The sequence below is a fragment of the Panthera leo genome, chromosome A2 (assembly GCF_018350215.1).
Source record: "Panthera leo isolate Ple1 chromosome A2, P.leo_Ple1_pat1.1, whole genome shotgun sequence".
Taxonomy (NCBI): Eukaryota; Metazoa; Chordata; class Mammalia; order Carnivora; family Felidae; genus Panthera; species Panthera leo.
This window is the reverse complement of record NC_056680.1, coordinates 112,029,944-112,056,429: the sequence shown is the minus strand read 5'-3', so window position 1 is coordinate 112,056,429 and position 26,486 is coordinate 112,029,944. Positions and strand designations below refer to the sequence as shown.

At 43.0% G+C, this 26,486-nt stretch overlaps 1 protein-coding gene across 2 annotated transcripts; it reads left to right on the top strand.

Annotated features, from left to right (window-relative positions):
• The first annotated feature begins 19,372 nt into the window (after positions 1–19,372).
• Positions 19,373–21,963, top strand: SP8 (Sp8 transcription factor). Of its 2 annotated transcripts, XM_042927599.1 has the most exons (3): positions 19,373–19,441; positions 20,208–20,304; positions 20,461–21,963. In XM_042927599.1, exon 3 carries the CDS (start codon positions 20,494–20,496, stop codon positions 21,961–21,963), a length of 1,470 nt encoding a protein of 489 aa, XP_042783533.1. In that variant the 5' UTR covers positions 19,373–19,441; positions 20,208–20,304; positions 20,461–20,493. The 2 variants fall into 2 exon arrangements, with proteins under 2 accessions (XP_042783533.1, XP_042783532.1); XM_042927598.1 differs by lacking the exon at positions 20,208–20,304 and having other exon boundaries at positions 19,421–19,441.
• The last annotated feature ends 4,523 nt before the right edge of the window (positions 21,964–26,486 follow it).

The following is a 26,486-nucleotide window of genomic DNA, read 5'->3' as shown; positions in this document are numbered from 1 at the left end:
ATTAACTCACAAAGTAGTTATAATTTTATATTAGATTTTCAATCAAAAATTAAGTAGGGATTTAGACATTAAATAGGACTATAAATAGGACAAAAATGAAACACATTAAGATAAAGCAATAAATATAGTCCACATTTCATTTCTGACTCAGGGGTTGTATATATTCAAGAATTCAGAAGTTTTCATAATTTAGAATTTACTGTATATCATATAATAACAGAAACTGATGCAGCACTTTGTAATCAGCAATATTTCTACATAAAAATGTATGAATATTAACACAAAGTGGAAACATGGAGACTGTAAATAGCTTCACATCCATTCAAATTAGGTTTTAGTGCCAAACTCACAAACTTTCCATTTTCAAACTTAATTGCAGGTAAGAGATCATGAACTATGATTAAAGGAGACACCAAATTATGATTACCAGTAGACTGTCTGCCTACAAAACCTCAGAAGATTAACTAGAAAATTATAATAGGAATTTATAAAGGGGACTACAAAAGATAGAGCAAAAAATAAGAATCACTATAAGAATCAAATAAGAATCAAAATAAGAGGAGACTTAGTTTCTACAGGTAAAGCTTTGAGAAAGGATTCCTTTCCTGTAACTATCAGTGGAGAAATAATCAACTCACGTCTTTTTTTCCCTAATAATAACATTAGGTTGAGTCTACTGTACAAGAGTCACGGAAGGGTTTTGAGGAAAAGAAACTGAAATAACTATTTTTTTAATTTTTATTCATTTTTTATTTTTAGAGAGAGAGAGAGACAGAGGGAGGGTGCCCACACATAAGCAGGAGAACAGGCCCAGCGTGGGGAAGGGCAGAGGGAGAATCTTAAGCAGGCTCCACACTCAGCACAGAGCCTGAAATGGGGCTCCATCCTATGACCCTGGGATCATGATGTGAGCTGAAATCAAGAGTGGAGCACTGAAACTGACTGAGCCACCCAGCGAACCCAGAAATAACTATTATTTAAATAAATCTATCAAGTACTTCTAGGTAAATGGTATAAGGAAACAGCAAAGTCCTTTAAGAGTTAAAATCTGGAGCACCTGGGTGACTCAGTTGGTTAAGCTTCTGACTCTTGATTTCAGTTTAGGTCATGATCTCATGGTTTGTGAGTTTCAGCCATACATCAGGCTCTACACTGACAGTGCGGAGCCTGCTTGGGATTCTCTCTCTCCCTCTCTCTCTGCCCTTCCCCTGCTCCTGCTCGCACATGCATTCTTTCTCTCTCTCTCTCAAAATAAATAAATAAACTTAAAAAAATGGGGGGGGGGCCTAAAATATAAGACATCAGTTACAACAAAAATGGAGGCATTTAGTGCAGGATTAAATAAAAAACATTCTATAATTACAGGGCTCTGAATCCTGTGTACTTTGTTCTCATTTTGAATTTATGTAACTTACCCTACCTGCTTCTCCCCTGCAGGTATTTGAGATGATCTCCCTGTACTGAAGACCTTGCAGGAAAGACCTGGAGAGGAGCTGCCAAACTGTGAGCTCTTGAGCACCCTCCACATAGTGCATCCTTAAGTCAGTGCTTCTTTACCTCAGCTACAGGTTAGAATCCTTTGTCAAAATGCTTCCAGGGAGCTTTCAAAATCCCAGTGCACAACTAAACCAGTTTCTAATAGTTGGGCCCAAACATCAGGATTTCTGAAACCTTCTCAAGAGAATATGAAAGTATAGCCAAGATGAAAAACAACTGAGAGTCAAGGGAAAAGCCACAGGATGTGATGGCCATGCATCGAGATTATGCATGTAAGTTCATGGCAATGGAGCAAGAACTACCAGACAGTACCCTTAGAGATGCCTCAATACAATGCTACCTGGGTGTCTGGGTACAATTGTGGAGTAATTAAGGCATTTTTCTGATTTCCTCTGCTGTTGAACTCTTAACAGTTTAGAATAGGAACTAAACTGAAAGAAAAGGAATGAGCAAACCAAGATTTACCTGAAGCTGAAGTTCTGATGTAGACACAGCTGTTTTTTTTTTTTTTAGGTTTAATAACTCCCATGTTGCTAAAATCTACAGTCCGGTACTAATAGCTGATAGACCAATCTTCCAAATAACGAAAGAACTTCTAATTTTTTTCGCAACAATTAAAAAGAACTAATAAAAAAGTCTTTGCATTTTTCTTTTCTAGTATTTTATTTAGTTTCAGTTCCAGCTACTCTGCTCAAACTTCTGTGTCTGTATTAGTGTGTAAAAATCTTACATTTTTTGGTTATTTATGTTCCTAAGTTTCCTAAGGTAAGCAGCTAGGCTACAACGAATACCCTTAGGTCATTGGCAAAATACCCTTAGGTCTAGAAAGTAAATTTGGATTTTCAAATGGAAACTATCTTCAGAATTTATGCGTTTCTTCCACAACTTGTATGTTGAGTATTTTCCCAGGAACTTGGTTTTCTTTTGTTGACTTTAAAGTCTGTTTCACTAGAACTGCTCCCAACCTACCTGTGGAATGATCTAAATTTTTGGTGCTAAAAATAAAAATTAGTACTTTTCCATTAGGATTATTAGGATGATTAAAGACTAATTCACACACACACACACACACACACACACACACACACACACACACTTAACAGCCAGTGAAAAGAAAACCCAAAAGAACTTTGACTTTGTCTCTATCAATTTATCCAACTCAAAGCTGCAGAGTTTAACCAGAACCAGCCCAGTCACCAACCAATAGAAAAACTTAAAATGTTCATTTATTTATTTTGAGAAAAAGAGTGTGTGGGGAAGGGGGAGGGGCAGAGAGAGGGAGAGAGAAAATCCCAAGCAGGTTCCATGCTGTCAGTACAGAGCCCAACCCGGAGCTTGAAATCACCAACCATGATATCATGACCTGAGCCAAGATCGAGAGTCAGATGTTTAACCAACTGAGCCACCCAGGCACCCCTAGAAAAACCATTTGATTCTCTACATTCAAATTCTGTGACAGATCCAAGCCATGAATACCGTATTGGTAAAATTTGCTACTTCCAAACACAAAGACTCTTTGCTTATGTCCACATGTCTTATTTGGGAAGTCAACAGATTAGTCCTTATTTGGAAAGAAACCTAACCGGAACCTTCCAACTGGATTTTCCTTTCCTCTTCCATTCACTAACTACTTTTGGGTAGGCAAATGCACACATGTATATGGGTAACACATAAAGGCTAAAAGGGTGGCTAAAAGGTTGACACCATTGTTTTATTAACAAATATAACTCAAAGTAATTAAATAAGGACATATAGTAAAATAAACATTCCAGTGACCGTTAGACTGAAAGGTTCTGCTTTACAAATTAAAGGGAGAACAATACAATTACATGATAGTGCTTGTACAGACTTGCTGAATATGCGATGAATCCCTGACCAGCCAGCCAGTTGTCTCATCTCTTCTATCCCAGAAAAGATTGAAAAGAATAGGACAGCTGTAGTGTCCTGACTTTGAGACTTACTGGTGAATGGAATGACAGATGTAGAGACAGTGCCCCAAAGTGGGCAGGACCTCATCCCTGACAAACAAAAGAGGATGACAGTCCTGGAGCCCCATTTACTTCAATAAAATTTTCTTTTTAAACCAGCTGTCTTTATATATATATATATATATTACTTAACTATATTTTATATCTATATATATAAATATAGATAGATAAAAACATAGATAGATCTATCTAAGATACTGGTACAAGGCAGTATTTGCTGATTAGGTCTCAGAACACCATTTTACCTGATAATCCAAGCCAAACACCAACAATAGTTTTCCCTAACTCATTATTATTACCTTTTAATCCTATCTATACTTTACTAGATATACATTGTATGCTATTGCTCCATCTATAGCTTTATCATGTGTCAAATAAAAAGGGTTGCTCTAGTCTCATCTTAGATTTACGCATCAAAAATCTGAAAAGTAAAATTTTTTATTTGCAAAATGTTCCATATCTGTTACACGTATCTTCTTATAATCCACCAAAGACCCCTAGTTTTGTCTTCTTGCAATTCCCTATTGACCCAAAGTAAGGATTTGTACCCCTCATTAAACACATATTCAATTCTTTACCATATGTTGTGTTGGTGACTTCCTGCACTTTTGCTCTCCTACTCTGGGACTGTAAATATCTTGAAATCAGTCATCTATTGTTTATGTTTGTCTAAAGTAGGTGCTTGATTAATAGGACAATTCAAATACTTTATCTCATTGGATCCTCAGAGCCATCTTGTGGAGTTGGTAGGGCAAATAATATCCTTATTTTATAAATGAACAAACTGAGGCTCCAGAGTTTAAGTGATGTGTCACCTAATCTAATATAGAGAATTATAGTGAAACTGGAAATAGAAACCAGGTTTTCAATGTATAATCCGATATTTATTATATTTATAGCTTCTCCAAATGTATGGAAAAGTATATCAATTATGTAAGTGTTTTTATTCTCAACTTCTTTCAGTTGATCAATAAAAACAAATTTGCCAGGGGCAGAGACAATAAACCATTAGTAGTTGTCAAAAAACATGTATTGTAATTTAGGTCCTACATTTCTGAAGCTTAAATTCTGATTAAAACTATTCATAATGCAGTTGTTTGTTTAATAGGATTAACACAACCACCAATACTTTTGTTTTGCCTTGACAAATAGCTTTAGAAGATGAAGACTTTATTAAAACACAGTAAAAAGACATGTTAAAATGTGAACTACATAAGAATAAAAGAAAACATTAAATTACATTTAAATAATCAAAGTAACAGTGATTCTGACCCAAGGAGGTAATTGTATGTATAAAATTTAATGTTCCTGCTAATTTTTACATAAAGCTGTATGAATTTCGCACCTAAAAACCTGCATAAATTCATTGACATTTATTTGTAAAATGGTTTTAAGCTCCAGGAATTTCATGCAGTTAGAAGTTGACTTTCTATAGAAGAGAGTAATGCTAATGAGTGAATATTAAGCATCAGGCATAAATATATAATTATATACATTTCCAAAAGTGGGATAAATCACACATTAAGTTATGTCATAACTCAAGGACTTGTAAGAGGCAAGATGATGTACTTGATAGTCTTTGGATAATTAATTTTAATTAACATGCCTATATTATAAAAATATGAGAATATTTTAAATTAGGAATGTAAAAATATTCAATACAGGAAAAATATGGATCTTTAAAGCTAGAGGCAACCATTGGAAAGAGGAGAGGTTTTACTTCTTCTGCGTACCCATTAAAGCAAGGTCTAGACATTCATAATTATACCAATTAATTGGCCATTTTGACTAAATTATGTAAATGGTCTATATACACTTCTCAAAGTACATAACTGCCAATGCTCTTTTCACTTTGGTCAAGTCTACACTAGCTAGCAAAATGAAGTGGATAATTAAGACAATTATTCTGATAATTTAGATCAAACATTAATTAAGGTAAAAGCAGATTAATTTTTTTTGGGGGGGGGACAAGCTTGGATTGGAATATAAATGTTCCTTTTGTGTTCCACAAGCGTGTCGAAATGCTTTTTGTTTTTTTAAAATTGTTTTTGAAATCTGATTTCAAAACGCTTAGTATATATTGTTTCTACATCAAATCCTTAATCAGAATCTCAGGTTCTTAAGTTCCCAAGATACCTAGGTAATAGAATAAATAGCATTTTAGGATTGTTTGTACCAGCATCGGTATAAAACTCATTTCCTAAGTTCATAGACAATACTGATAACACTTATTCTGAATTCAAAAATAAAGTCATTGGAATGCTTTTTAAAAAGCAACAATAAGAATATATTCTTTACATTGGCATTATAGTTAAGTAGAATGCTCTTTTACCAAAAGTGTGCTGAAGCATCTAGAAGTGAAGTACAATGATGTTCATAATTTAAACGGGTGGGGGACAGAAGTATATGCATGTACATGAAATAACAAACAAGCAAACAAATAATTATATCCTATATCTACATATCTATTCCGACATAGTATGTCAATATCTATCTACCTACCTAAAGAAAGAGAGAGAGAGAGAGAGAACATGTAAGCAATTGCCCCAAAAATGTTAAACGATGTTAGCTTAGATGAATATGGGTGTTCACTAAAGTTAAATGTTTCATTTACTATTATTTCAACTTTTCTGTAGGTTTGAAAAATTTCAAAATATAAAATTGGGGGAAATATACATTTTAAGCCTCACATGAAATAACTAATAAATATTCAATACCCATCAAACCCCCATGAATATGATACCCCTGAGATTGAAAATTCTACAGTACCTCATTTCTTAAAACCATACTGTGAAATCTATACTAAAGATGCTTTCCAATAGGCCTTAAGTGAGCACTTTAAAATATTCCCAAGGTTTCCCATGCAGGGTATAGTTAAAGAGCATTCCACTTGAGATCCTTGCCTGAAAGGCCCTATAGAATTGCAAAGTATCATTATTAAGCAAATGTTCCTGGGCCCTTGGGTGGTTCACTTAAAACACATTTCACTGTATTGAATATTCAATGCCAAAAGCACACTGTTCAGTGTTAAGATTTGCAATTTAAACCCAGTTGGGAGAAGTAAAAGGTTCTTGTAATTTGCCTATACTGTATTGCACTGATGTAGTAGCTTTCATTGATAATTAAGTTCCAAAAATATGAGTTAGATTGTGTGAACAATGGAGGAAAGCTAACCTTTCTATTATAGCCTCAGCTCTTGACTTCTTGTATTTAAGATTACAGATGCTCCATTAAATCGATTTTGTGTTTAATCTCCTCTTGAAAAACAGTGAATGCAAGTCTCCAACTTTCTTTCCTCTGAGCAAACCCAAGTATTTGACAATGAAAACTACAAGGCTCAAACCAGATGATTAACAACGCCCACTGGGGATAAGAAAAGTTTAGCTTGTCTCTTTTGGGGTAGTTCTCCTCAACTAACTCTCACTGGATTTGAATGTCAAAATATATTTCACATTAGATTTTCAAATAATTTTTTGGAGGAATCAAATTTGAGAGGGCAGGGGGTGCATTTAAAGTGATAATATTGTGTTCCCTTTAAATAAATACATATGTTTTAAAACATCAGAGAATTTTTCATATGTAATGTGACTTAAAAAAAAGTTTCAATCAAATCTCTGCTTGTCATCCACTTCTTTTCCCTGGTTAAAAAAAAAAAAAAAAAAAAAAAAAAGGAGGTCCCTCAGTAAAATATAAACAATAAAAATATCCAGAACAAAGGACTGAACAAAATGAAAACCCATAAAGAAGAGAGGCAGGAGATTGTCATTACATCAGAAGAAAATTACTTGATTTCCTTTTGAATTTGTGCTGGAGCGTTGAGACCCATCTCCTTGGCTCCCGCTCTGAAAGAGGGGAAATGGCCAGCTGAGCGGTGGCTTCCTCGGATCCACTCACTTTCTCAAGCACCACTGGCGCTGGGGTTATACTCCAGCATTTGGTGAGTTTCGAATTTAGAGCTTCATAAAATCTAGTCCATACTCGATATAGAGCTTACCTTCAAAAGATTTGAAACTACCTTGGGAATGAGAGCACAAGCAGTGCACTTAGGGTCTTTGTGGGAGACCTCCCCACTTCTACAGTAAGGGAGTGGGGAGGCAGGCAGGAGTTGCAGTGACTCTCTAGCGTGGTACCGGGATCCGCAGCTTCAGCATCACGTGGGAACTAGTTAGAAATGCAAATTATCAGTTCCCACCCCTAGACTTACTTAAGCAGAAACTCTGGGGATGGGGCCCAGCAATCTGCGTTTTAACTAGCCCTTTGGGTGATTCTGATATATTCCCGCTGACAGAGAAACAAGAATATAAATTTTTAAAAAGAGCTTTCAAGTCCAGTCAAGACCTGGAGTGGGAGACCAGCAGAACAGGAGATTCAACTATTACCCGGGTCGGTTGGGTCCCAGGCCGCCTGACCTGTCCGCGACCCCCTCCCGCACACACGCCCCCCGCGGTCGCAGCCCCCCCTCCCACCGCCCGCCTCCCTCCGCCCCCCAGGCTGCGCCGGCCGCCCAGCAAGAGTCGGGTCGGGGGCCGGGGGACGCGGCGGGCCCCTCCCGCAGCCGCGCGTGCCGGTCGCAGCCCCCTCCCGCCCGGACTGCCCCTTTGTCCGCCCCGAGGGCGGCACCTTCCCGCCCGCTGGGTGTGCGAGCCCTCGGGGGGTGGGAGAGGAGGAGGGACAGGGGAGGGAAAGAGGAGGAGCGGGGCGGGCTGCTGAGTGCAGGGGTGGGGAGCCGCGCCGCACACCCGACTACCGGCCCGGCCGGCCTTCGGAAAGGGGCTTTTGTGGCCCGCCCGGGAGTCCGCGCGAAACTACCGCTCGGAGGCGGGGTGGCGCCTCCCCCTTGGCGGGAGCCGGCGCGGCCTTCCCGGCCCGAGAGCGCGGCAGCCGACGGCGTCCGGGCCGGCGGAGAGCGGAGCCGGCGGCGGTGCTCGGCGGGAGAGCGCGGCTAAGCGGAGGGGAGGGCCGGAGGGTGGGGCGGGGCGGGGCTGGGCCGGGCGGCGGCGGAGCGCTGCGCCCGCGCCTCCGCCTCCCGCGCCCGCGCCCGCCGCAGCTCCGGGTCGCGCAGGCGGGCGGCCAGGGACGCGTGTGCCCCCCCGCGGGCGGCCTGCTCCCGGGGCCGGAAGGTGCGAGGCCGCGCGGGCCTGCGCGCTAGGGCTGCGGCGGCTGACGAGCGGGCCCCGGGACGGCCGGCAGTCGCGGGTGGGGGGCGAGAGGAGGACGGAAGGGAAGGGAGGGAGTGGCGAACCGGGAAGAAAGGGGAGTGCAAATATTGTGACTGTTGGGTACGGAAGCTATCCGTGGAGCTGTCGGAGATCCCCACTCCTCGCTCTCGGAAGACTGCCGGGACGCCCGACGGCCCCTGCAAGACAGCCTACAAGGCTCCACAAGACCACCGTCACTCATTTCTTCCCGATCCTGCGACGGGTGGGAAAGTTGTCCATTAGGCACCTTTTACTCTAGTTTTCTCAAGGACAGGGTATTAATTAAACTGACTTCTTGGGAAGCTTCGGCTCCTGGGCGGTTGCCAGCTACTATTGCCCGCTGAAGTAAGGGGCGACCCTGTCTCCCTTCTATGCCCCCACCCAATCCTTCTGCTGTACCCTTGCGTTTTTCGTTGCCAGTCTCCTGACCTGATCCCTTAGATGGCCATAGAACAGAAAAGGGACACAAGATGAATGGTAAACTCTGTAGGTGAAAACACCCCGGGTATACTAGAAGCCGAAAGCAGGAGCATCTCTGAAGTTGTCAGGACGATTAATCACGGGAACCGGCGGACCTTCTCTGGTTCTTGTGTCCGCTGCGGCCTCAGCGAGCCCAGCCCCTGCTTGGAACACTCGGTCCGCAAGGTTCTTGTCTCCAACTGAATTATGAACTGGGACACACCAGGCCTTTTAAAAGGCAACATTGGGTTGTGATTTCCTCCCGCAGACTTCTAAACCTACAATTTTCCCACCTATTTCTAACCGTTTTGGAATTTCTAGTCTTAAATCTTCGGTAACCAACGGGTGGGAAATTCGAATTAGCGAAGCTTAAGAAAAAAATCAGTTTTGACTCGATTGGTAAATCAACAGCAAAACAACCTAATAAAACCAGATGTGATACCTAAGGCTTGTGTTGAAAATTTAAATACCATATATTAATTGGCTAAGTTTCAGTTAAATCTGCTAAGAGCTATTAAAACACAAATTGAGCAAAACACTCTTTAATTCCCTAATACCAGTCCATCAATAAAATCCATAGGCAGGTGTCTTTTAGCAACAACAAACAATACTTCTTTTGGTTTAACTTTGGCTCTTGTTAGAGTCCCATTTGGTAAGTATGCCAAAATTACAGAAATCATTTCTGTCTTCTTTTTGCTCTCTAAGCTTAGAGGACTTCTTAAACCCAAGCAGAAAAAAAGGTTTGAAGTGGGTTCATTAGTCCTTCTAACATTTTTATTTTTATCCAGAAAGCTTCAAATAAACTGACCTTGGACAGTACCAGTCAAATAGTCTGGGTTTGAAGCAACTGGTTTTTTTTTTTTTTTTTTTTTTTTTTCTAGTTTAAAGGGGTGTATGGGAAGTGTGGGGATTCTGCCTATGTTGGAATGGGTATCGTCTAGAAAACTACTTGAAGCATCATGTACAGAAAAATGAGAACTTTCTGTTAATACTGCCCTTTAGAAGGTAATGGACATTTCATTACAGGACTGTAAATGCTGAGTGTAGACCCCAAAGTCGAGGGCTTTTGTTCTTCCGGTGTTGGCTTTCTTCAGTTTTGTTCAAAAATCAATGTGTTTGCCTTATGAGACCCCACTGAAAAATGTTTTTAGAGCAATTATACACATGACAATAATCAGCTTATTTCTTTTATGTTAAGAAACGATGCAAAAAACTAAGAAAGAAACTTTTAAATAAAGACAGGAGAGGGAAAGAGGGACTACATAGGCTACTGCAGGTTAAGTGCAAACACTTCAAGAGGAAGGAGTTTGATCCTCACTCTCTCACTCTTTAAGTCCTGGAGTCTTGGCCCTTGCTTTGAATTAAAATGGGACAGCCTTCTTTGGTGGCCAGCAAGGTCCTTGTTATTTAAGATGGAGAACCATCAAGGCAAGGTGGGGGGAGGGGTGATGCTAAGTGTTCGGGAGAAAAGAAACTGCGAAACAATTCAGAAAGTTGGAATGTTCCGGTGAGAGGATTGAGGAAAATTGCGTTCTCGTATCTGAGCAGCCTTTATTACTTTTCCAGAGTCCATGATCAAGAATAAAGATTGCATTTCCTTTCAAAAAGTGAAGTGCAAGAGTCAATACTTGTCAAGCCTTAGAAACCCGTTCCCTGTTCCGTCGAGATGGGCGTTTCTGTGAAGGGGGTCTTCGCTCTGGGGTAAGGTAGACGCCCTTGAACCCAGTTGATTAGCGCATCACGCCATGAATTTCCTAGAGCTGATGTAGATATTTTATTTCTAATACATTCTGAAATGAGGGTGTAGTCTGCTAAGTGGGGCCCCTTGTATGTAGGTGTACACCCTGTTTCCTGACCCAGCAGCCCTGAGCTGCCAGGGAAGGACGCTAAGGCGGCTGGCGCCTGTCTGTTTAATAGGGGAGAAGGACTGCATAGACGTGACGCCATAAAGAGCATTAACCCAATCTGTAGCCTGGGTTGGCGAAATTAATCACTCCTTTCCTTCCGTTTCCATCTGGAACTCTCCAGTAACCAGCAAAATCATCTCTGTCTTTGCAGGTGGAGGAAGCTGAGCGTGAGCGGCGGGTCGGGCCAAGACCATTGTGAAATCCTGCAAAATTCACTGAAATCAGGGGTGAAAGATGTTCAGAAATGACTTGGCCCGAAGCTTTTGATGTGTAGGGATGAACGCGTTGTGGGGGTGTGAGAGCGCTAACCCTAAACTACCAAGGCTGCAGGGATTGTACTCACCCCAACGATTGTGCCCGTCCAGGCAAATGCCGGGTTCACACGACGCCCCTTTGCTTTGACCGATAGAGACGTCCAGTTCGATTACCATGAAAGATCTCCGGGCTAATTCAACTTGACCTAAATGTGTGACCCATCTCGTTTACTGGGGAAAGGGGTGGGGGGAGCGCTTCACTTTGGCGTTACCTGAAAACGTGGAGCTGTGGGCAGTAGTGTGTGTGTGTGTGTGTGTGTGTGTGTGTGTGTGTGTGTGTGTGTGTGGAGGGGTTAGGTGTGGGCACACATATTCCATTTCCAAACATGTTTTGAAGCTGTCTTCTCATTTGTAATTTACAAGCCCAGTAAATTTCAAAGAGCCTGATAGTGTTATCAGACACCTCAATGCACTGTCAGCTTTGCTCCAAAATTAGATTTTCGCTTTACCCTTGAAATCCTTTGCTAAGAAATGTGTGAACTCACTATCTGAATTCCCCTATAAGAAACACTCGTCAAGAGAAGTGAGTTGCATATATAACAGAGGTAAATTTTTTTATAAAGTTTATGTAAAGTATACAAAAATATCCCAATATATCGTATAGCCTCGTTCAGGAAAGCAGGTATCTTTCACATCCCCGCAAGAATTCTTTACCCAGTGTCCTCAAAGTGGTTTCTAATATCTCCACTTCTTAAGAAAAAAAAAAGTTAGCAAAAGCTTGCACCCAAGTTTTGGGTGGGATTCAATATTCTAAGCAAAATATGCTCAACAGATGATAGTAGAAATGAAGCCAGAAAACAACTCCAGCTATTTAAACTGCCAAATGAGACATAAAGCTGCATTGTAAAAATCATCTGGAAAACAGGTTTTCCCATTGAAGTCGCTATGTGTTAATTACTGTGAGCTGGAAGGCTGGAGATCGAATGCCTGGAAGCCGACTTTCACCCCGCATACGTAAACGGAAAAAGTGCTGAACCGCAGCCAGAGGGCTCCTGCTCGGACTCATTGCCATGCATGCCTAGACATTAATATGTGTTCATGGAGGGCTCGTACAGTACGAGGTGTTATTTCCTTATAAAGAAACACCAGGTCTCGCTTTCCATTCTTCTTACAAAATTATTCGCATTATTTATGCTACATTGAGCGATCTAATTTCTTCGTGATAGTCAGCTAATTGCTCTGGCAGGTAATTAGAAGCGGTTTACAACGCAAAGGGCTTTTGCATTGCCCCTTGGATTATTAAGTTGCGCTGTAAATTATACCATATTTGCTGGAGAAAAATTCTTTTGAGCAAGTTCTCTTCCTGCGATCCGAGATGAAATCGGCTCTCCCCCCCTTCCCATTACACACCCCTCCCTAGCCACCCCCACTGCCACCACACCCCCTGCTTTTCCTGGACTCGGAGTCGAATGATTCTAAAGCACGCGATTTTGTTCGTGTTCACTGGGCCGAAATAACGTGGCCATTATGGCCTGAAATGGGCCAGGTTTGAAGCGAGCTTCCTGCGCGCCTGCAATATCCAGCAGGCATGTGGGAAAAGAACGGCTTAAATGGGGACATCTGTTCAGTGCTGCTCATCTTACTCTTACAGCCAGGTCAGGTTAAGAGAATAACCTGTTCACCACCTTTTTTCTTGTTAATAAGACTATTAGAAAAAAAGCGAGCGCACACACACAAACAACACTAATTGAGCTGCCATATAAGCAAAGAATCAGACACACAAAGGTAGCAGCTGAGTTACAAGAGGAACTGTAAAAAATAACCATTGGGCTATTTCAGGGAAAATCTACAAGACTTCTGTCAGAAAAAGGAAAAGAAAAGAAAATCAGAATATGTGAGTTCAAAAATGCTCTCTACAAAAAATGGGTTTACTTAAGAGATTTTAAGAATTTAACGAAGAATGGTTTATTCTCAGGTTTTCATTTAATAAAATTGACCTTAAGGTAAACTCCAGTGGATTTTTTTTGTCTTAAGCTTTCAAGTACTCTGAGGCTTAGCACTTTTTGTTGGCGTTATTTAGATCTGTGTTATCTCTGAAGGTCTGTTGACAAACCCCAAGTGGGAGCATCCTAGTGTATCCCATGATTTTAGAAGAAGGAACTGTATCCCCTTTCATAAATATCACCCATTTGTAAACCTTGTACAATGGTTTGAACACATGTGTGGTTAAATCCAGAAACCAGTTCAGCTTCTAGATTATTTGTAATTAAGCACAATTCCCAAAGTAACATTTATCTTCCCGAAACTACGATTGCAATTGTCAACCGTCTGGAGGAGACGACGAGGTAATCTGGGAGCATTACCTCCTCTAGTAACAGAACAGAATGAAAAGAAATCAATAATGTTGAGGATAAGAATTTAGTAGTTTTTAACTCTGCATGTTAGCTGTGAGAAAGTGGTATATAATACCAAAAGAGAAAACAGCTGAAACAAATCCATTCTAGGAAAAAATCAAGGACGAACTCGTTTGAATGTCTAAGCCTCTCTCTCTCTTGCCTTGCACAACACACACACACACACACACACACACACACACACACACACACACACACCATTCACCCCAAATGAGCAAACTCTCTTCCCTATGTTTGTATCCTTCATTTACATGATGAAGGAGGAATACGAAGTGCTGTAGAATTAATTATCAATTTCATCTGCGGGCTGGCAGAGAGATGACTATGAAATATACCATAGAGTACACGCCTGCCTGTAAAACTAGCACACAATCATATCAACATACTATGAGAATGTGAACATTACGCATATAGATAACAAGTAAAGAAATAAGATTTTTTTGTTCCTTTAGTATAAAAAGAAATACCTATTTTGGTAAATATCTTCATATTGTCCTACCAATGAACTTACCTACATATTCATATGATTCATACATGGGAACAGTCCTCCTTGTCTTCTGACTATAAGTGATTTGAATGTCCTAGCTAAAGTGAATCAAAGTATGTAATGTCCCAAGTTAGATGAGTAAATTTCTTTTAATTAAACCGTTCCTAACTTTTGAATGTGTTGAAGTGGCAGAGAAGAAAAATATATTAAGCAGTGAAATGCAGAAAGAAAATATCGAGTCAATTAAGAAAATAGATGGAATGTTTTCTCAGGTGGTCCCATTTATTCATAAAGAGTCACCAAGGCAATGCTTTGCATCCACCAGGAGATCCAATGCAACTAGATGTAGAGTCACTATTGCTTCACTGTGGTCAGCAAATACATCCAATTAAGCAGTATCAGGAAAGTAAGGACTCAGCTGTAAATGTGGCCGGACAGTTTGAAACCGAATAACCTCACTAATAGGGGCTATTGTTCAGCGTGAAAGTTCCCATTTTCCAATCAGGAAAATACAGCCCTCTCTGGGCTCTGGACGACCGATCCCTTCCCACCTACGGTTCAACAATCTGCCACCAGCAAGGGGCTTTTATTGCCTCCCTTCCCAGGAAATGTTAGGCAACTTCCTAGTAAAGCCGCCCTAAAGCAGGAGTGGACAGCAAAAGGGCACCCCTCAGGAATCCACAGGTTCACGCCTGGCCAGGTTTTCTGTGCAGCAGGAAAGTAACTTTGACCAGAGAGCTCCCGACCTAGAGATACCCCCCAACCTGGCCCAGCCCGCTCCTCCCTGCAGCCGGCGGCGGCGCTCGGCTGCCTCACCATCCCTCTTCACGCTTTATTTAGTAGCCAGCATGTCCGCGCGTAAGGTCCCCTCACAGTGGCCAGGGATTGGGGGCTGCCTTCCCGTTTCGGAAGCGCCTGCCAGGGACTCGCGGCGGGCTCGGCGTTCACTCGGTCCGCAGCGGGCACCGGCAGGTCAGCTTCCCGAGCTTGCGCATCCCTGCCAACGCTCCGGAAACCGAGATGCGAAGAGCCCGCTTTAAACGTACCCAACGGAGGTACGCGCCTACATACAATAGTTCATGTGCATTTTTTTCCCCTATTAGCCTTTTTCAGCGCTTTGTGTATACTGGACCACACTTACGTCCCCAAACAGTATTTGGTGTAGATGTGTTGCCGGACACTTGAAAGCCTGGATAACTTTGATGTTTTCGACTATAAATCCCTAATTGTACTTAATGGTTACAAATGGTTTTATTTACTTGTCGTTGTATCTACACATTTTAATCTACTTAACCAAACAGCGGAGGCATATTTCACTCCCCACTCCCTGAAAAGGAAAAAGCAAAGATCGAGGCCTCTAATTTGCTTTTAGGACCTTTTATTTCTTTGGTTGTGAAAGCGTGAGAGCTCCAAATCACAGCATTGATTAGTCTTCAAACCCGCCTGCAAAAAAAAGCCCCCGTTCTTCTCTCCATCTAAGGAGATGTTGATGTATATTGTAGCTGCAAGGTGTTAGATATACTCGAGCAAGTTGTTCCCAGGATGTAAATTAGGTCCCAAAAGCTGTTGTCCAAATCGAAGAAACAGAGAAATTAATCTGGGAGACTATCCATCATCACCGGTAATAAAGAGAGCGACATGGATGAGACAGATGATATGATTAAGGGGCTGTGGTCGTTTTAATTAACTTTTTGCTGTCCTGTAATGATCAAACTGGTCACCAGACCCGGTCAATAAGCATGTTAATATCAAACAAATAAAACCAGGGATGATTAAAAACCTCCTGGTTTATTAAATTTGAAATTCAAATGAAATTTATGCTGCAGATGCATACAGAATGCTAATAGATTTTAGCTTTATTGAAAGTGGATCCCACAGGTTTGCAAGAAACAGCAGAATATCTGTCTACTCTCCTTGCCAGCAGGTTAAACTTCACATGGGGTGGGGGAAACTTTTAATGTTAGGAAGTCTGCACTTCCCACCTTTCTTCCTCCTTCCCTTCAAAACCTCTATATTGTCATAGCATAATACTCAAGAGTAATGATCAAAATCACAGAGGGTAAACTGAATGGTACACGTTTAGGAATGCTTTGCAGGACAGGCTGTATCTACCGTGGATTACAGATGTTCCTTCCTGTGGGGGGGTTTCAAGAATGATTGAGTCACTTCTCTAAAGTGGAGAAAGGGCTGCCATTAAGACCCACTCCCTTAAACCAGAAGTAAGATTATTGCTGTTTTAATTTTTAGTCAATTATAGATTTTTTTTTGTTTTTACTTTTTAACTCTGTGGTCTTATGCCTTATGACAAACACTTCTTTTGGGGACGGGTAGTAGAAGGAGCGTAGTATGAGAAAAAAATGCCCTTTGACCAATACTAATATGAAATAAACACCTAACTTTTGTAATGGGAGTAAGTGGAATATACATGTACGTACATATATGTGTGTCTATACACATCTATATCTCTGTGTATCTTTTAATGAAGAAAGATGCACATACAATCCTTTGTGAAAATCCCCAAATGCTGCAAACAACCTTATACAAATTGAGGAATCCAGTATGTTCATTAAATCCACACCAATGTTGTCACCCATTGTCATGGGAAGAATTACATATGATTCTAAAGTGAATTTATACAAATAAAAAAATTTTAGAAGTAGGGAGCTCAAAATTGTAATCACATGATGCTGAGTTGTTCTTATTCCTAGCATTTTTTGAGGAAACAGTGGTTAATGCTTCTATTTACTCTCAGAATCAGCACTTATTTAACTTTTTAATAGTCTTGCCTCACTTCTTTCTAGAAGATAGGAGATAAAATAAATAACTACTTAAAGAAGGGAGTCTTCTTTCAAAGCTTTTTTTCCCTCCACCCTTGAGGATGATGGTATTGATTAGAATTAACCCCCAAATTTAAACAACTGTGTATTAGGTCCTTAAAATGAATATCATTATAGAAAGAGACCAAAGCAATGAAGTTAATTCTCTTTTATTTGTTAAACGGAGTTCCCTCCTTCCCCCACCCCTTCCTCCTTCTGGGCTGGCCTGTCACGCCTTCTCAACACGCTAAAATCATTCAGAGTGGCTTGCAGGGAGAAACACGACATTTATGGTAAGCGTCAGCCTTCAGAGAAAGAAAGCAGTTCATTAATTTACTTCACACTTACTTCAAAGTATGAGAATGTACCTTACCCCCTTAATCAATAGATATGATGTACAGTCAATATCCCAACACTGTTAAAAAGGGGTCAGAAACACACACTCTCACAGGACAAACATCAGCCTCAACCATACTCAGTGAAACTTACACAAATGATACAACCTGACTTTGGAGTTTAGTAAACCCAAGAAGAATTTTTTTTCTTTTTTAAACATCTCCAGACGCTCTTGATGCACTTGAGGAGGGTCCAAAAACAATACAATAGTTTCCCCAGTCAAAAAAGACATTTCTTCCAGCTGGGAACATTTTAATCAATTCTGCCTTAAAAATTAGATTTCTTAGAGCATTGCTAAACTGCTTAAAACTATGAATTACTTTTCAAAAAGCACAAATATTCAGTGGTGCTCAAAAGGCTGTGAACTCCCTTGCTACAGTGTTGTGGTATTTACCGTGGTTTAAGTTGTTCCCTTGTGGTGGCAGTAAAATTGTAATGATATTTCTGAAGGCAACTAATAACACAAATGGAAAGCAGGTTCTAAAACCCACCGAATTCGACTTAAGTGTATCTATTAACACGCACACATACTCCTAGCTCTCAGACCCAAACGCCATTAGACACAGACGTCTCCATACATGTGGTCGATTTGCCAAAAGGGTTCTCTATGCTCTAATAAATAAAACCCAGAAATTTCAGTCAAAATCTTAATTTTTTTCTCAGATAGTGTCAGTGAGGTTTCCTGTAAAAATTTCTAAATTCCATAAAACGTTCCTCATTTTTTCACCCAAAGGAAAAAAACAATACTCTCCCATTCCCATCTCTATCTAATCCTTTTGTATTGAAATTTACTCTTCCTCGCGGGACAAACACGCCCTTTCCCTAGAGTGAAACTTGCACTTCCAAAGCCGATTCCCCTCTCAGGAGATTTAAAAAAAAAAAAAAAAAAAAAAAAAAAAAAAAGCCACCGAATCAAAGTAACAACGCAGGCGCACACAAGCCCTAACTCACCCCTAAAAATACTCCTTAGTTACCCTAAGATTCTACCCTTCCGTTGTAGGGCTGTGAAAGTATAAAGATAGGTAGTCATATAATTTCCTTCAAAAATGTGGTGACAGTGTCCAAGAAGAAAAAAAAATCACTCAAGACTTTAGGTACAAGGAATCAGAGGCAGTTGTCGACAGAGATAGCGTTTGTTGAGTATTTATTTACTCAATCTCACTCAACTTCGCGGTCAGTTTCACTCTTCAGATCGTCAATCTCTTTCTGTGTAGGTACACTTTCCTGCACCGTTCCTATTCTCCACCCCAGCTTTGTTGCACACACACGCACACACACCACCCTCTTCTCTCTCTCGCACACATTCACACAGCCTTCTCCCTCACTTCCTCTCCCGCACACATACTCATCCACCCTCCCTCCTCTTTCACACGCGCAAACCACATATTAATATTCCTCCCTCTACCCCTACACCAAGCACACTCACACCACCTTCTCCCCACACTTTACTGCCCTGTCCTTCACTCACAGTTACACAAGAGTACACTCACACCCTTCCCCAACACTTTACTGATCTGTCCCTCTACCCTCCTGTCACACATGGTTATATTGTCACCCATAACACCCTCTCTCTTCTCAGCACTGTCTGCCCTCCTCCCCCTCCGCCACAGTGTCCCTGCTACACTCACATCCACTACCCCTTACCCCCGCCCCCGGTCTGCACTGTCTTCTCCTTCTCATCTTGGTCACACAGTTACATTGTTACACACTCACACACGCTTTGTAACACGCGCAGCCACTCGCGCCCCTCCCGCTCTCGCTCCCCACCCCCCCGCGGCGGCCCGCGGCGGCGCCGATGACCTCACGGCGCGCGCGCGGCGCGGCCCGGCGAGGCCGCAGATTGGCTGGCCGCGCCTCCGCGGCACTTCAAAGCCGGAGAGGGAGCTACAATTGTGGTGGAATGGGCGGAACTGATCATTGTATTGCACACCTCTAAAAAAAACACTGCCTCTGATTTATCAATATAAAAAAGATCCTCTGAGAGGAGGAGGGCACTTTTGTGTGATGGCAACTTCACTTCTAGGGGTGAGTCTCAGGATTTTCTCTTGCTGGTTTAATTAGTTTCCTTTTATTGCCGATCGGAGGGGGTTAAAGTCGCCCCGGCCAGGCCACGGGCTATCAGTCTCTATTGAGAGCTTTTTTTTTTTTTTTTTTTTCCTTTAAATACAAGTGAGTTTGGAGAAAAGAAAGAGGGGGAGAGGGGGGCAGAGTCACTTTTTTTCAGCGCAGGAAAAGGTTCGAAGGGCATTTAGACAAGCCACCTCGCAGCGCCCGGCCGCTCCCTGCCCGGGAGACGTGCGCCCGGCCCATTTTATACGCGACGATTTCGGGGGTAAAGAGAGCAAGTTTTTCCTCCTTGAGCAAACTGCAGATTTTCCCTCTTCCCCTTAAAAAATACCGCAGCCCGCCTTGTCTTGCAGGTACGTTGAACCCGTCTCTCTCTCTCTCTTTACTATTGTAGTTTTTTTTTTTTTTTAATTTTTTTTTTTAAGCAAATAAAAAGGAAAGCAGGACAAGCGAGCAAGCCCTCTAGTTTGACCTCTTTAGGCCTGGGAGAAGCGACCCAGCATGGGTTTCTGGGGACCGGAACAGGATTTTCAAAGGTCTCTCTGGATTACAGGGGAAGCCCTCTTAAAAGCAATCCAATGGTTTTTCCCCAGGCTTCTCGGCAGAGGAAACTTCCTTTCTCCCCAATCTGGACTTTTTGCTTGCTTGTTTGTTTCGAGGTGCCTGGGGCCTTGTGTGCACGAGTGTTGTTTTAGGTGAGAATACTTGTCAAACTCTTCTTTAGCATGGCGCTTTGCTCCCGAATCGGATGCCGGCAGCCAAACTTGTCCCCTCCCGTAGAGTAGGAAGCAGCCGGGCGCCAGGGCTGTTGGGGGAGCCAGGTGAGTTGGTGGCGGCGCGCCGCAATGAGAGATGGGGTGCCGTGGGGCGTTTTGGAGGCTTCCGGAGGACTGATGCACATTTCTTTCCTCCCTCCCCCACCGGCCTTTTGCCCACTTCCCCCTCCCCCACCCATTCTCCTCTCCTCCTTCTCGCAGGAAGAACCGAGGTTGGGATCCACTCCTCTGGCCATGCTTGCTGCTACCTGTAATAAGATCGGCAGCCCCAGCCCGTCTCCCTCCTCCCTCTCGGACAGCTCTTCTTCCTTCGGCAAAGGCTTCCACCCGTGGAAACGTTCCTCGTCCTCCTCCTCCGGCAGCTGCAACGTAGTGGGTTCCAGTCTCTCGAGTTTCGGCGTGTCGGGGGCCTCCCGGAACGGCGGTACGTCCTCGGCGGCGGCGGCAGCCGCGGCGGCCGCGGCGGCGGCCGCGGCCCTGGTGTCCGACTCGTTCAGCTGCGGCGGCTCGCCGGGCTCCAGCGCCTTCTCACTAACCTCCAGCAGTGCCGCGGCCGCCGCCGCCGCCGCCGCCGCCGCCGCCTCTAGCTCGCCCTTCGCAAACGACTACTCGGTGTTCCAGGCCCCTGGTGTATCAGGGGGTAGCGGCGGAGGGGGCGGCGGCGGCGGCGGCGGCTCCTCGGCGCACTCGCAGGACGGCTCCCATCAGCCTGTGTTCATTTCCAAGGTGCACACCTCGGTGGACGGGCTGCAGGGCATCTACCCGCGCGTGGGCATGGCGCACCCATACGAGTCGTGGTTCAAGCCCTCGCACCCGGGCCTGGGAGCCGCCGGCGATGTGGGCTCGGCCGGCGCCTCCAGCTGGTGGGACGTGGGCGCCGGCTGGATCGACGTGCAGAACCCGAATGGCGCGGCGGCGCTGCCCGGCTCGCTGCACCCTGCCGCCGGGGGGCTCCAAACCTCGCTGCACTCGCCGCTCGGAGGCTACAACTCGGATTACTCGGGCCTGAGCCACTCAGCCTTCAGCAGCGGCGCCTCCTCGCACCTGCTTAGCCCCGCCGGGCAGCACCTCATGGACGGCTTCAAGCCAGTGCTGCCTGGCTCCTACCCGGACTCGGCCCCGTCGCCGCTGGCCGGCGCTGGGAGCTCTATGCTGAGCGCTGGGCCGTCGGCGCCGCTGGGGGGCTCTCCGCGCTCCTCCGCACGCCGCTACTCCGGTCGCGCCACCTGCGACTGCCCCAATTGCCAGGAGGCGGAGCGGCTGGGCCCGGCCGGGGCCAGCCTGCGGCGCAAGGGCCTGCACAGCTGCCACATACCGGGCTGCGGGAAGGTGTACGGCAAGACGTCGCACCTCAAGGCGCACCTGCGCTGGCACACGGGCGAGCGGCCCTTCGTGTGCAACTGGCTCTTCTGCGGCAAGCGCTTCACGCGCTCCGATGAGCTGCAGCGGCACCTGAGGACCCATACCGGTGAGAAGCGCTTCGCCTGTCCTGTCTGCAACAAACGCTTCATGCGCAGCGACCACCTCAGCAAGCACGTGAAGACGCACAGCGGCGGTGGCGGCGGCGGCTCGGCCGGTTCGGGTAGCGGCGGCAAGAAAGGCAGCGACACCGACAGCGAGCACAGTGCCGCTGGCAGCCCGCCCTGCCACTCCCCGGAGTTGCTGCAGCCCCCGGAGCCCGGGCACCGCAATGGCCTGGAGTGACGCCCATTCCGTGGCTGCCCATCTCCTCGACCCCCTCCCGTCCCGGTCCGCTTGGGCCCCGTCTGCCCCAGCCTCTGTTCCAGCCTCTCTCCACTGCATCCTGCTCGCACTTTCTGTCTCTTTCTGTCTCTTTCTCTCTCACTTAACTCATTCTGTGACTTTACTTTGTAAAGGGCATATGGACATGTAAGTAACACGCTCTCCTGGGCCCTGGCTTTCCCACTCCACCAGGTAACACTGTCAGAGCCCCGTGAAGCCGTAACCGCCGGGTCTTTATTTCTCATCCTCTCCTCGTCCTCTCTCTGCCATCCCCAGGTTGTGACGGGCATATCTTTTAGAGGGAAACGGCCGCTGGAGGTAGAGCTGGACGAGCATAGTGCCTGGGAGACCGGGGGCCTATGCACGAGCGGGAACAACTCCGCTGAGCACGGTGGAGCGACGCCGTGGGGAGGGCAAGGCAGGAGGCCCGGACAGGGCATTCCCGCTGGGGCAGCCGCCCACTGGGTTCCGGAACCTCAGTATCAGGGGGCTCGGCATCTGAGAGTCCAGCCTGGCCGCTGCGTGCCGCTGCCCTCCTTGCGCAGAGCTGTTGCAACTGCGTCGGGGTGCCCATCTGGCGGCACCAAGACCCGAAGTTTGCGGAGTTAGCTCTCCCAACGTCAGCTCTGCCTCTTTTCCTTTGTTCCCTGAGGTGGAACCGATTCAAGTTTCAGCTAAGGGCAGTCTTGGCGAATCGCTGCAGCAGCCTTCTTTCATCTTTGTAACATTTTTTTTTTTTTAACTAAAAAACTAAAGAAAAAAATGACAGCATTCTTCCACTTCGTTTCCCTTCTAGATAGTTTTTCCTCTAAGCAGTGAGCAAGTCTTTCTCTCGAAACTGCTAATATCGATCCCAAAGTTATTTTGATTGCATTAACTTAACTTATGGGGTGGGGGTGGGGTGAGGGTAGGTGTCTTTTTCTTATGCAAAAATACCCCTTTCCGGTGAGACCAGATTAACTATCTCCGTGTTTGTCCTTTTCTACCTCGTTTTTCACCGCTCCTGAGCATAATCTCCCAATCTTTTTTTGGTAGTCCAGCCATCAATTTGTATTGTACCCATTTCTGTAAATTCTTGGAATTCATTCAAGATTCTTAGGGTTAAACTTTTTTGTGTGTGATTTAAACTTATAAACACGTGAAGAAGCTATCGTTTATTTAAGACGAGGCTGTAGTTTAAATGCCAAAAGAGGGAAAATAGGAAAAAAAAAACCTTTGTAAAATATATCTGAACCTAATGGTTTGTACAACTGGAGAATCGTTCTAGATTAGTTACCAATTAATTATAACTCCACCAGTGTATGGGTGTGAGGTGCAGCTGTCCAGGAGACGATTTTGTATAGTATTTTTCTTGTACATTACTTCCAGTAAATATTTGAAAATATATTGAAGTAAAGTTGATTTTGTCACAAAAAATATTAAGAGTTATTGTGGCAGTGCTGAAGAGCTGCAGGTATTTTGAACTCACTTCTGGAGGTGCAGAGCCACAAACGCACTTTCGGGGCTTAGTTTTGCTCGAATATGAATTTAGATAGGTATCAAACTGTAACTACGACAATATTTGATAAATGTGGGATGACATTTAATTTAATGGAGCATGTACTTATTTGCATTTGCTGGCAGTTCAGGCATAGTTAAAGTGAGAGTTCTCCTATATTTCATAATAACTGGGTCTGCCAAAACCCATGTATTAAATAAATTGTCCAAGTGAAACTCAACTAACTTTGGCCTTTGTGTATTTCCTGAAGGTAATATTGTTAACTGTTAATAAACACTCCTGACACTACATTTAAATGTTTGCAGATTTTGCAAACTAATTGCTCATTGTAATGTTGAAATAATTTGGATATTTCACATTGAAATGAAAAGCCTTTCTCTGGAACATTTTAGACTTGCATTTTAAATGCATGAGATGTAATTGATTTATTTGTAATATTTTAAATGGTATTAATAAACTCAGATAAAAGACTAGGCCAGTTAATTTGTATTTTTTTTCTTTTAAAAATATGGACATTTGCATTTTATCTCAGTTAAATGTCTAATTTAAGCAAAGTATAACCCTGTTTTTGTAGGAATATTTAAATAATTGCCTTTAAGATATTACTTAGATGGAATGATCTATTTGGCAAAGCTGTGTTTCTCTATTTACCAAGATTAAGATTATAGTGTCTAAGAAATGTCATTAATTATTTACCAGTAGATTTAGCTCAAAGCATCAGGATTTACTGACCTCTTAAAATTTGTACTAAGTCACCAAACAATTCAAAGAAATTTCCCTGTTCTGCTTTCTTCTTTCCAGAAGGAGTCAGGTTATTGGCCATTGATTGTATTTGGTATTTAAAAGGCCAAGCCTTACATTGGAAGATCAATACATCTAAAATAAAAACATGGGTTTGGGGATAACTTTTGTTGTTAGGGGGTGGAGGAGGTCAAGCGAACAAAAGCTTGTTTTTGGCATTCCATGTCTTAGCTAAAGATTATGTAGAAGTAAATATCAGTAGTAGATTCCTGCTGAAATGAGTTATCTGTTCTTTTAAAGTCTCTAAACAGCCACCAAAGAAAAGGAAGGTTAAACCTTAATCTATTTACTAGGCTATTGTTCATAGGTGTCAATGATGCCAATAAAAAAATATTGTCTTGTTATGTCTAAGTGCATTTAAGCAATGAGTGTTCCTTGAGCCATACTTTGAAACATAAAATACTTTAAATGTTGACTGATGTTATATCAAACTATTTCATTATTAGATTAATATTATTATTTTGAATCAAATTGAATAAAAAGTTAGTGTGTTCAGATTCTTCTAAGTTTAGCTTCTTTCTTTCTCTTTGCATTCTCTCCCCGCCAAGTTCAGTCTTGGTGTACATCTGGACCTGAAAATTTTCCAATGAAATTTCTGTAAAGTCATTATTATCCATAGAAACTGAAGTGAAAATACAGAATACTATGAATATTATAAATCCAGAAGAAAAAACAATTAGGGGTACAATATTTTAGAATAATGCAATTTGTTCCCAAGGAGAAGACTGCCTTAATCCTGTTTTCTATGTAGGTACTTGAGCCATCCATTCCCTATGGTTTTAGGCAAGCAAGTTAGCCCTGATTTTTTGGTATGCTATAGCTCTAAATAATGGTTTTGAAAAGTAAAATAGTCTCTTTCTGTCACTTTCTTCCTAGGAATAATATGCAGAACACAGTTTAAGTGTTGTTTCTTTTTTATTGAAAGTTGCAATGCTGAGGGATTCGGAGAAAACGGTTCTGAAGGAGTTAAATGTAGTGGCAGGTAAGAGGAAAGCTGCTTGGTACATTTGTAATATAACTTGCATTGCATACAGAATCCCATTTGATTTAAGAAGTGGTTAATGACAAGAAGAGATATTTCTGAAAGGTTTCTTTGGGTTAGTTGAGGGGGGACAGATTACAAACTTTCACTTTTCTTCATCCCCTCCTCGTCCCCCTTCTAGCTCTGGTTTATTTTGTTTTGATGGTTACTGAGAGTATTTCTAGATTTACTTTGTGGAGGGTGGGCAGTATTCCTTTTGGGAGATGAACATCCTCTTCAGAGGACAGAAGATAAGGTGCAAAACTGTGATTTCTCTCTGCTTTGTCTGTGGTAAATAACGTTTTAACCGTGCCTGAAGGCTCACTCAAATAAAGCCAAAGGCTGGATCTCACTTTGAACCAAGGGACAAGCTTCCAGGCTTGCAGATCAAGGTAGAGTTAAACTAGTTGTTGACCCAGAGGTCAGGCCAGTTTATATCAGTCCACCCTCTAGAGACCGGAACAGGGCTATGGCTGAACCCAGCCTTTCAGTTGATCTGCTTTATCTCTTCCCCAAACTATCTTTCCTCCCTTGCTTTCTTTATCCTTTGCTGGTTCAATTTCTCTCTCTCTCTCTCTCTCTCTCTCTCTCTCTCTCTGTGCTCTTCATCTTAGGGACATGACTGTGACTTGTTGATGTTGGACTATCAACAAAAATATTTTACGCTGGAAACTTAAGCCGATGTGATACTCTCCCTTATCAACTGATATTCGAAAAAGTTCTTAGATGGTTTTGCCTTCCATAGACTTTCCTCTTACCCCAGTTTTGATATAACTTCACAACTGGGCTTCCCTTGGGGAGAGAATGCTGAAATTAAAAATTAAAAAACAAACAGGTGATGAGACTGGACTCCTGAGTGGTCAGATCGATAATCCTGCCATCAACATTTTCATCTCCCAATGGATCTTTTGGTGAGATTGCTGAATGGAATGTTACAGAAGGCCTGTGAAGGAATTTCTTTAAAATAAATATTTTATTTTATAGGATTAGCTTTCAAAGGTTAAATGATATTTTAGGTTGGTAAATTAAGGCAGGAAATCTAAAGAAACAAAATAGTAGATATGACTATTCTCTGGTTGCCTAAAATGGTAGAGAGAGATATTATAAAGAAAGAAGTTCTACATTTTGTTCAATTTTTCATATGAGTAGCCTCAAAGAGAGGTT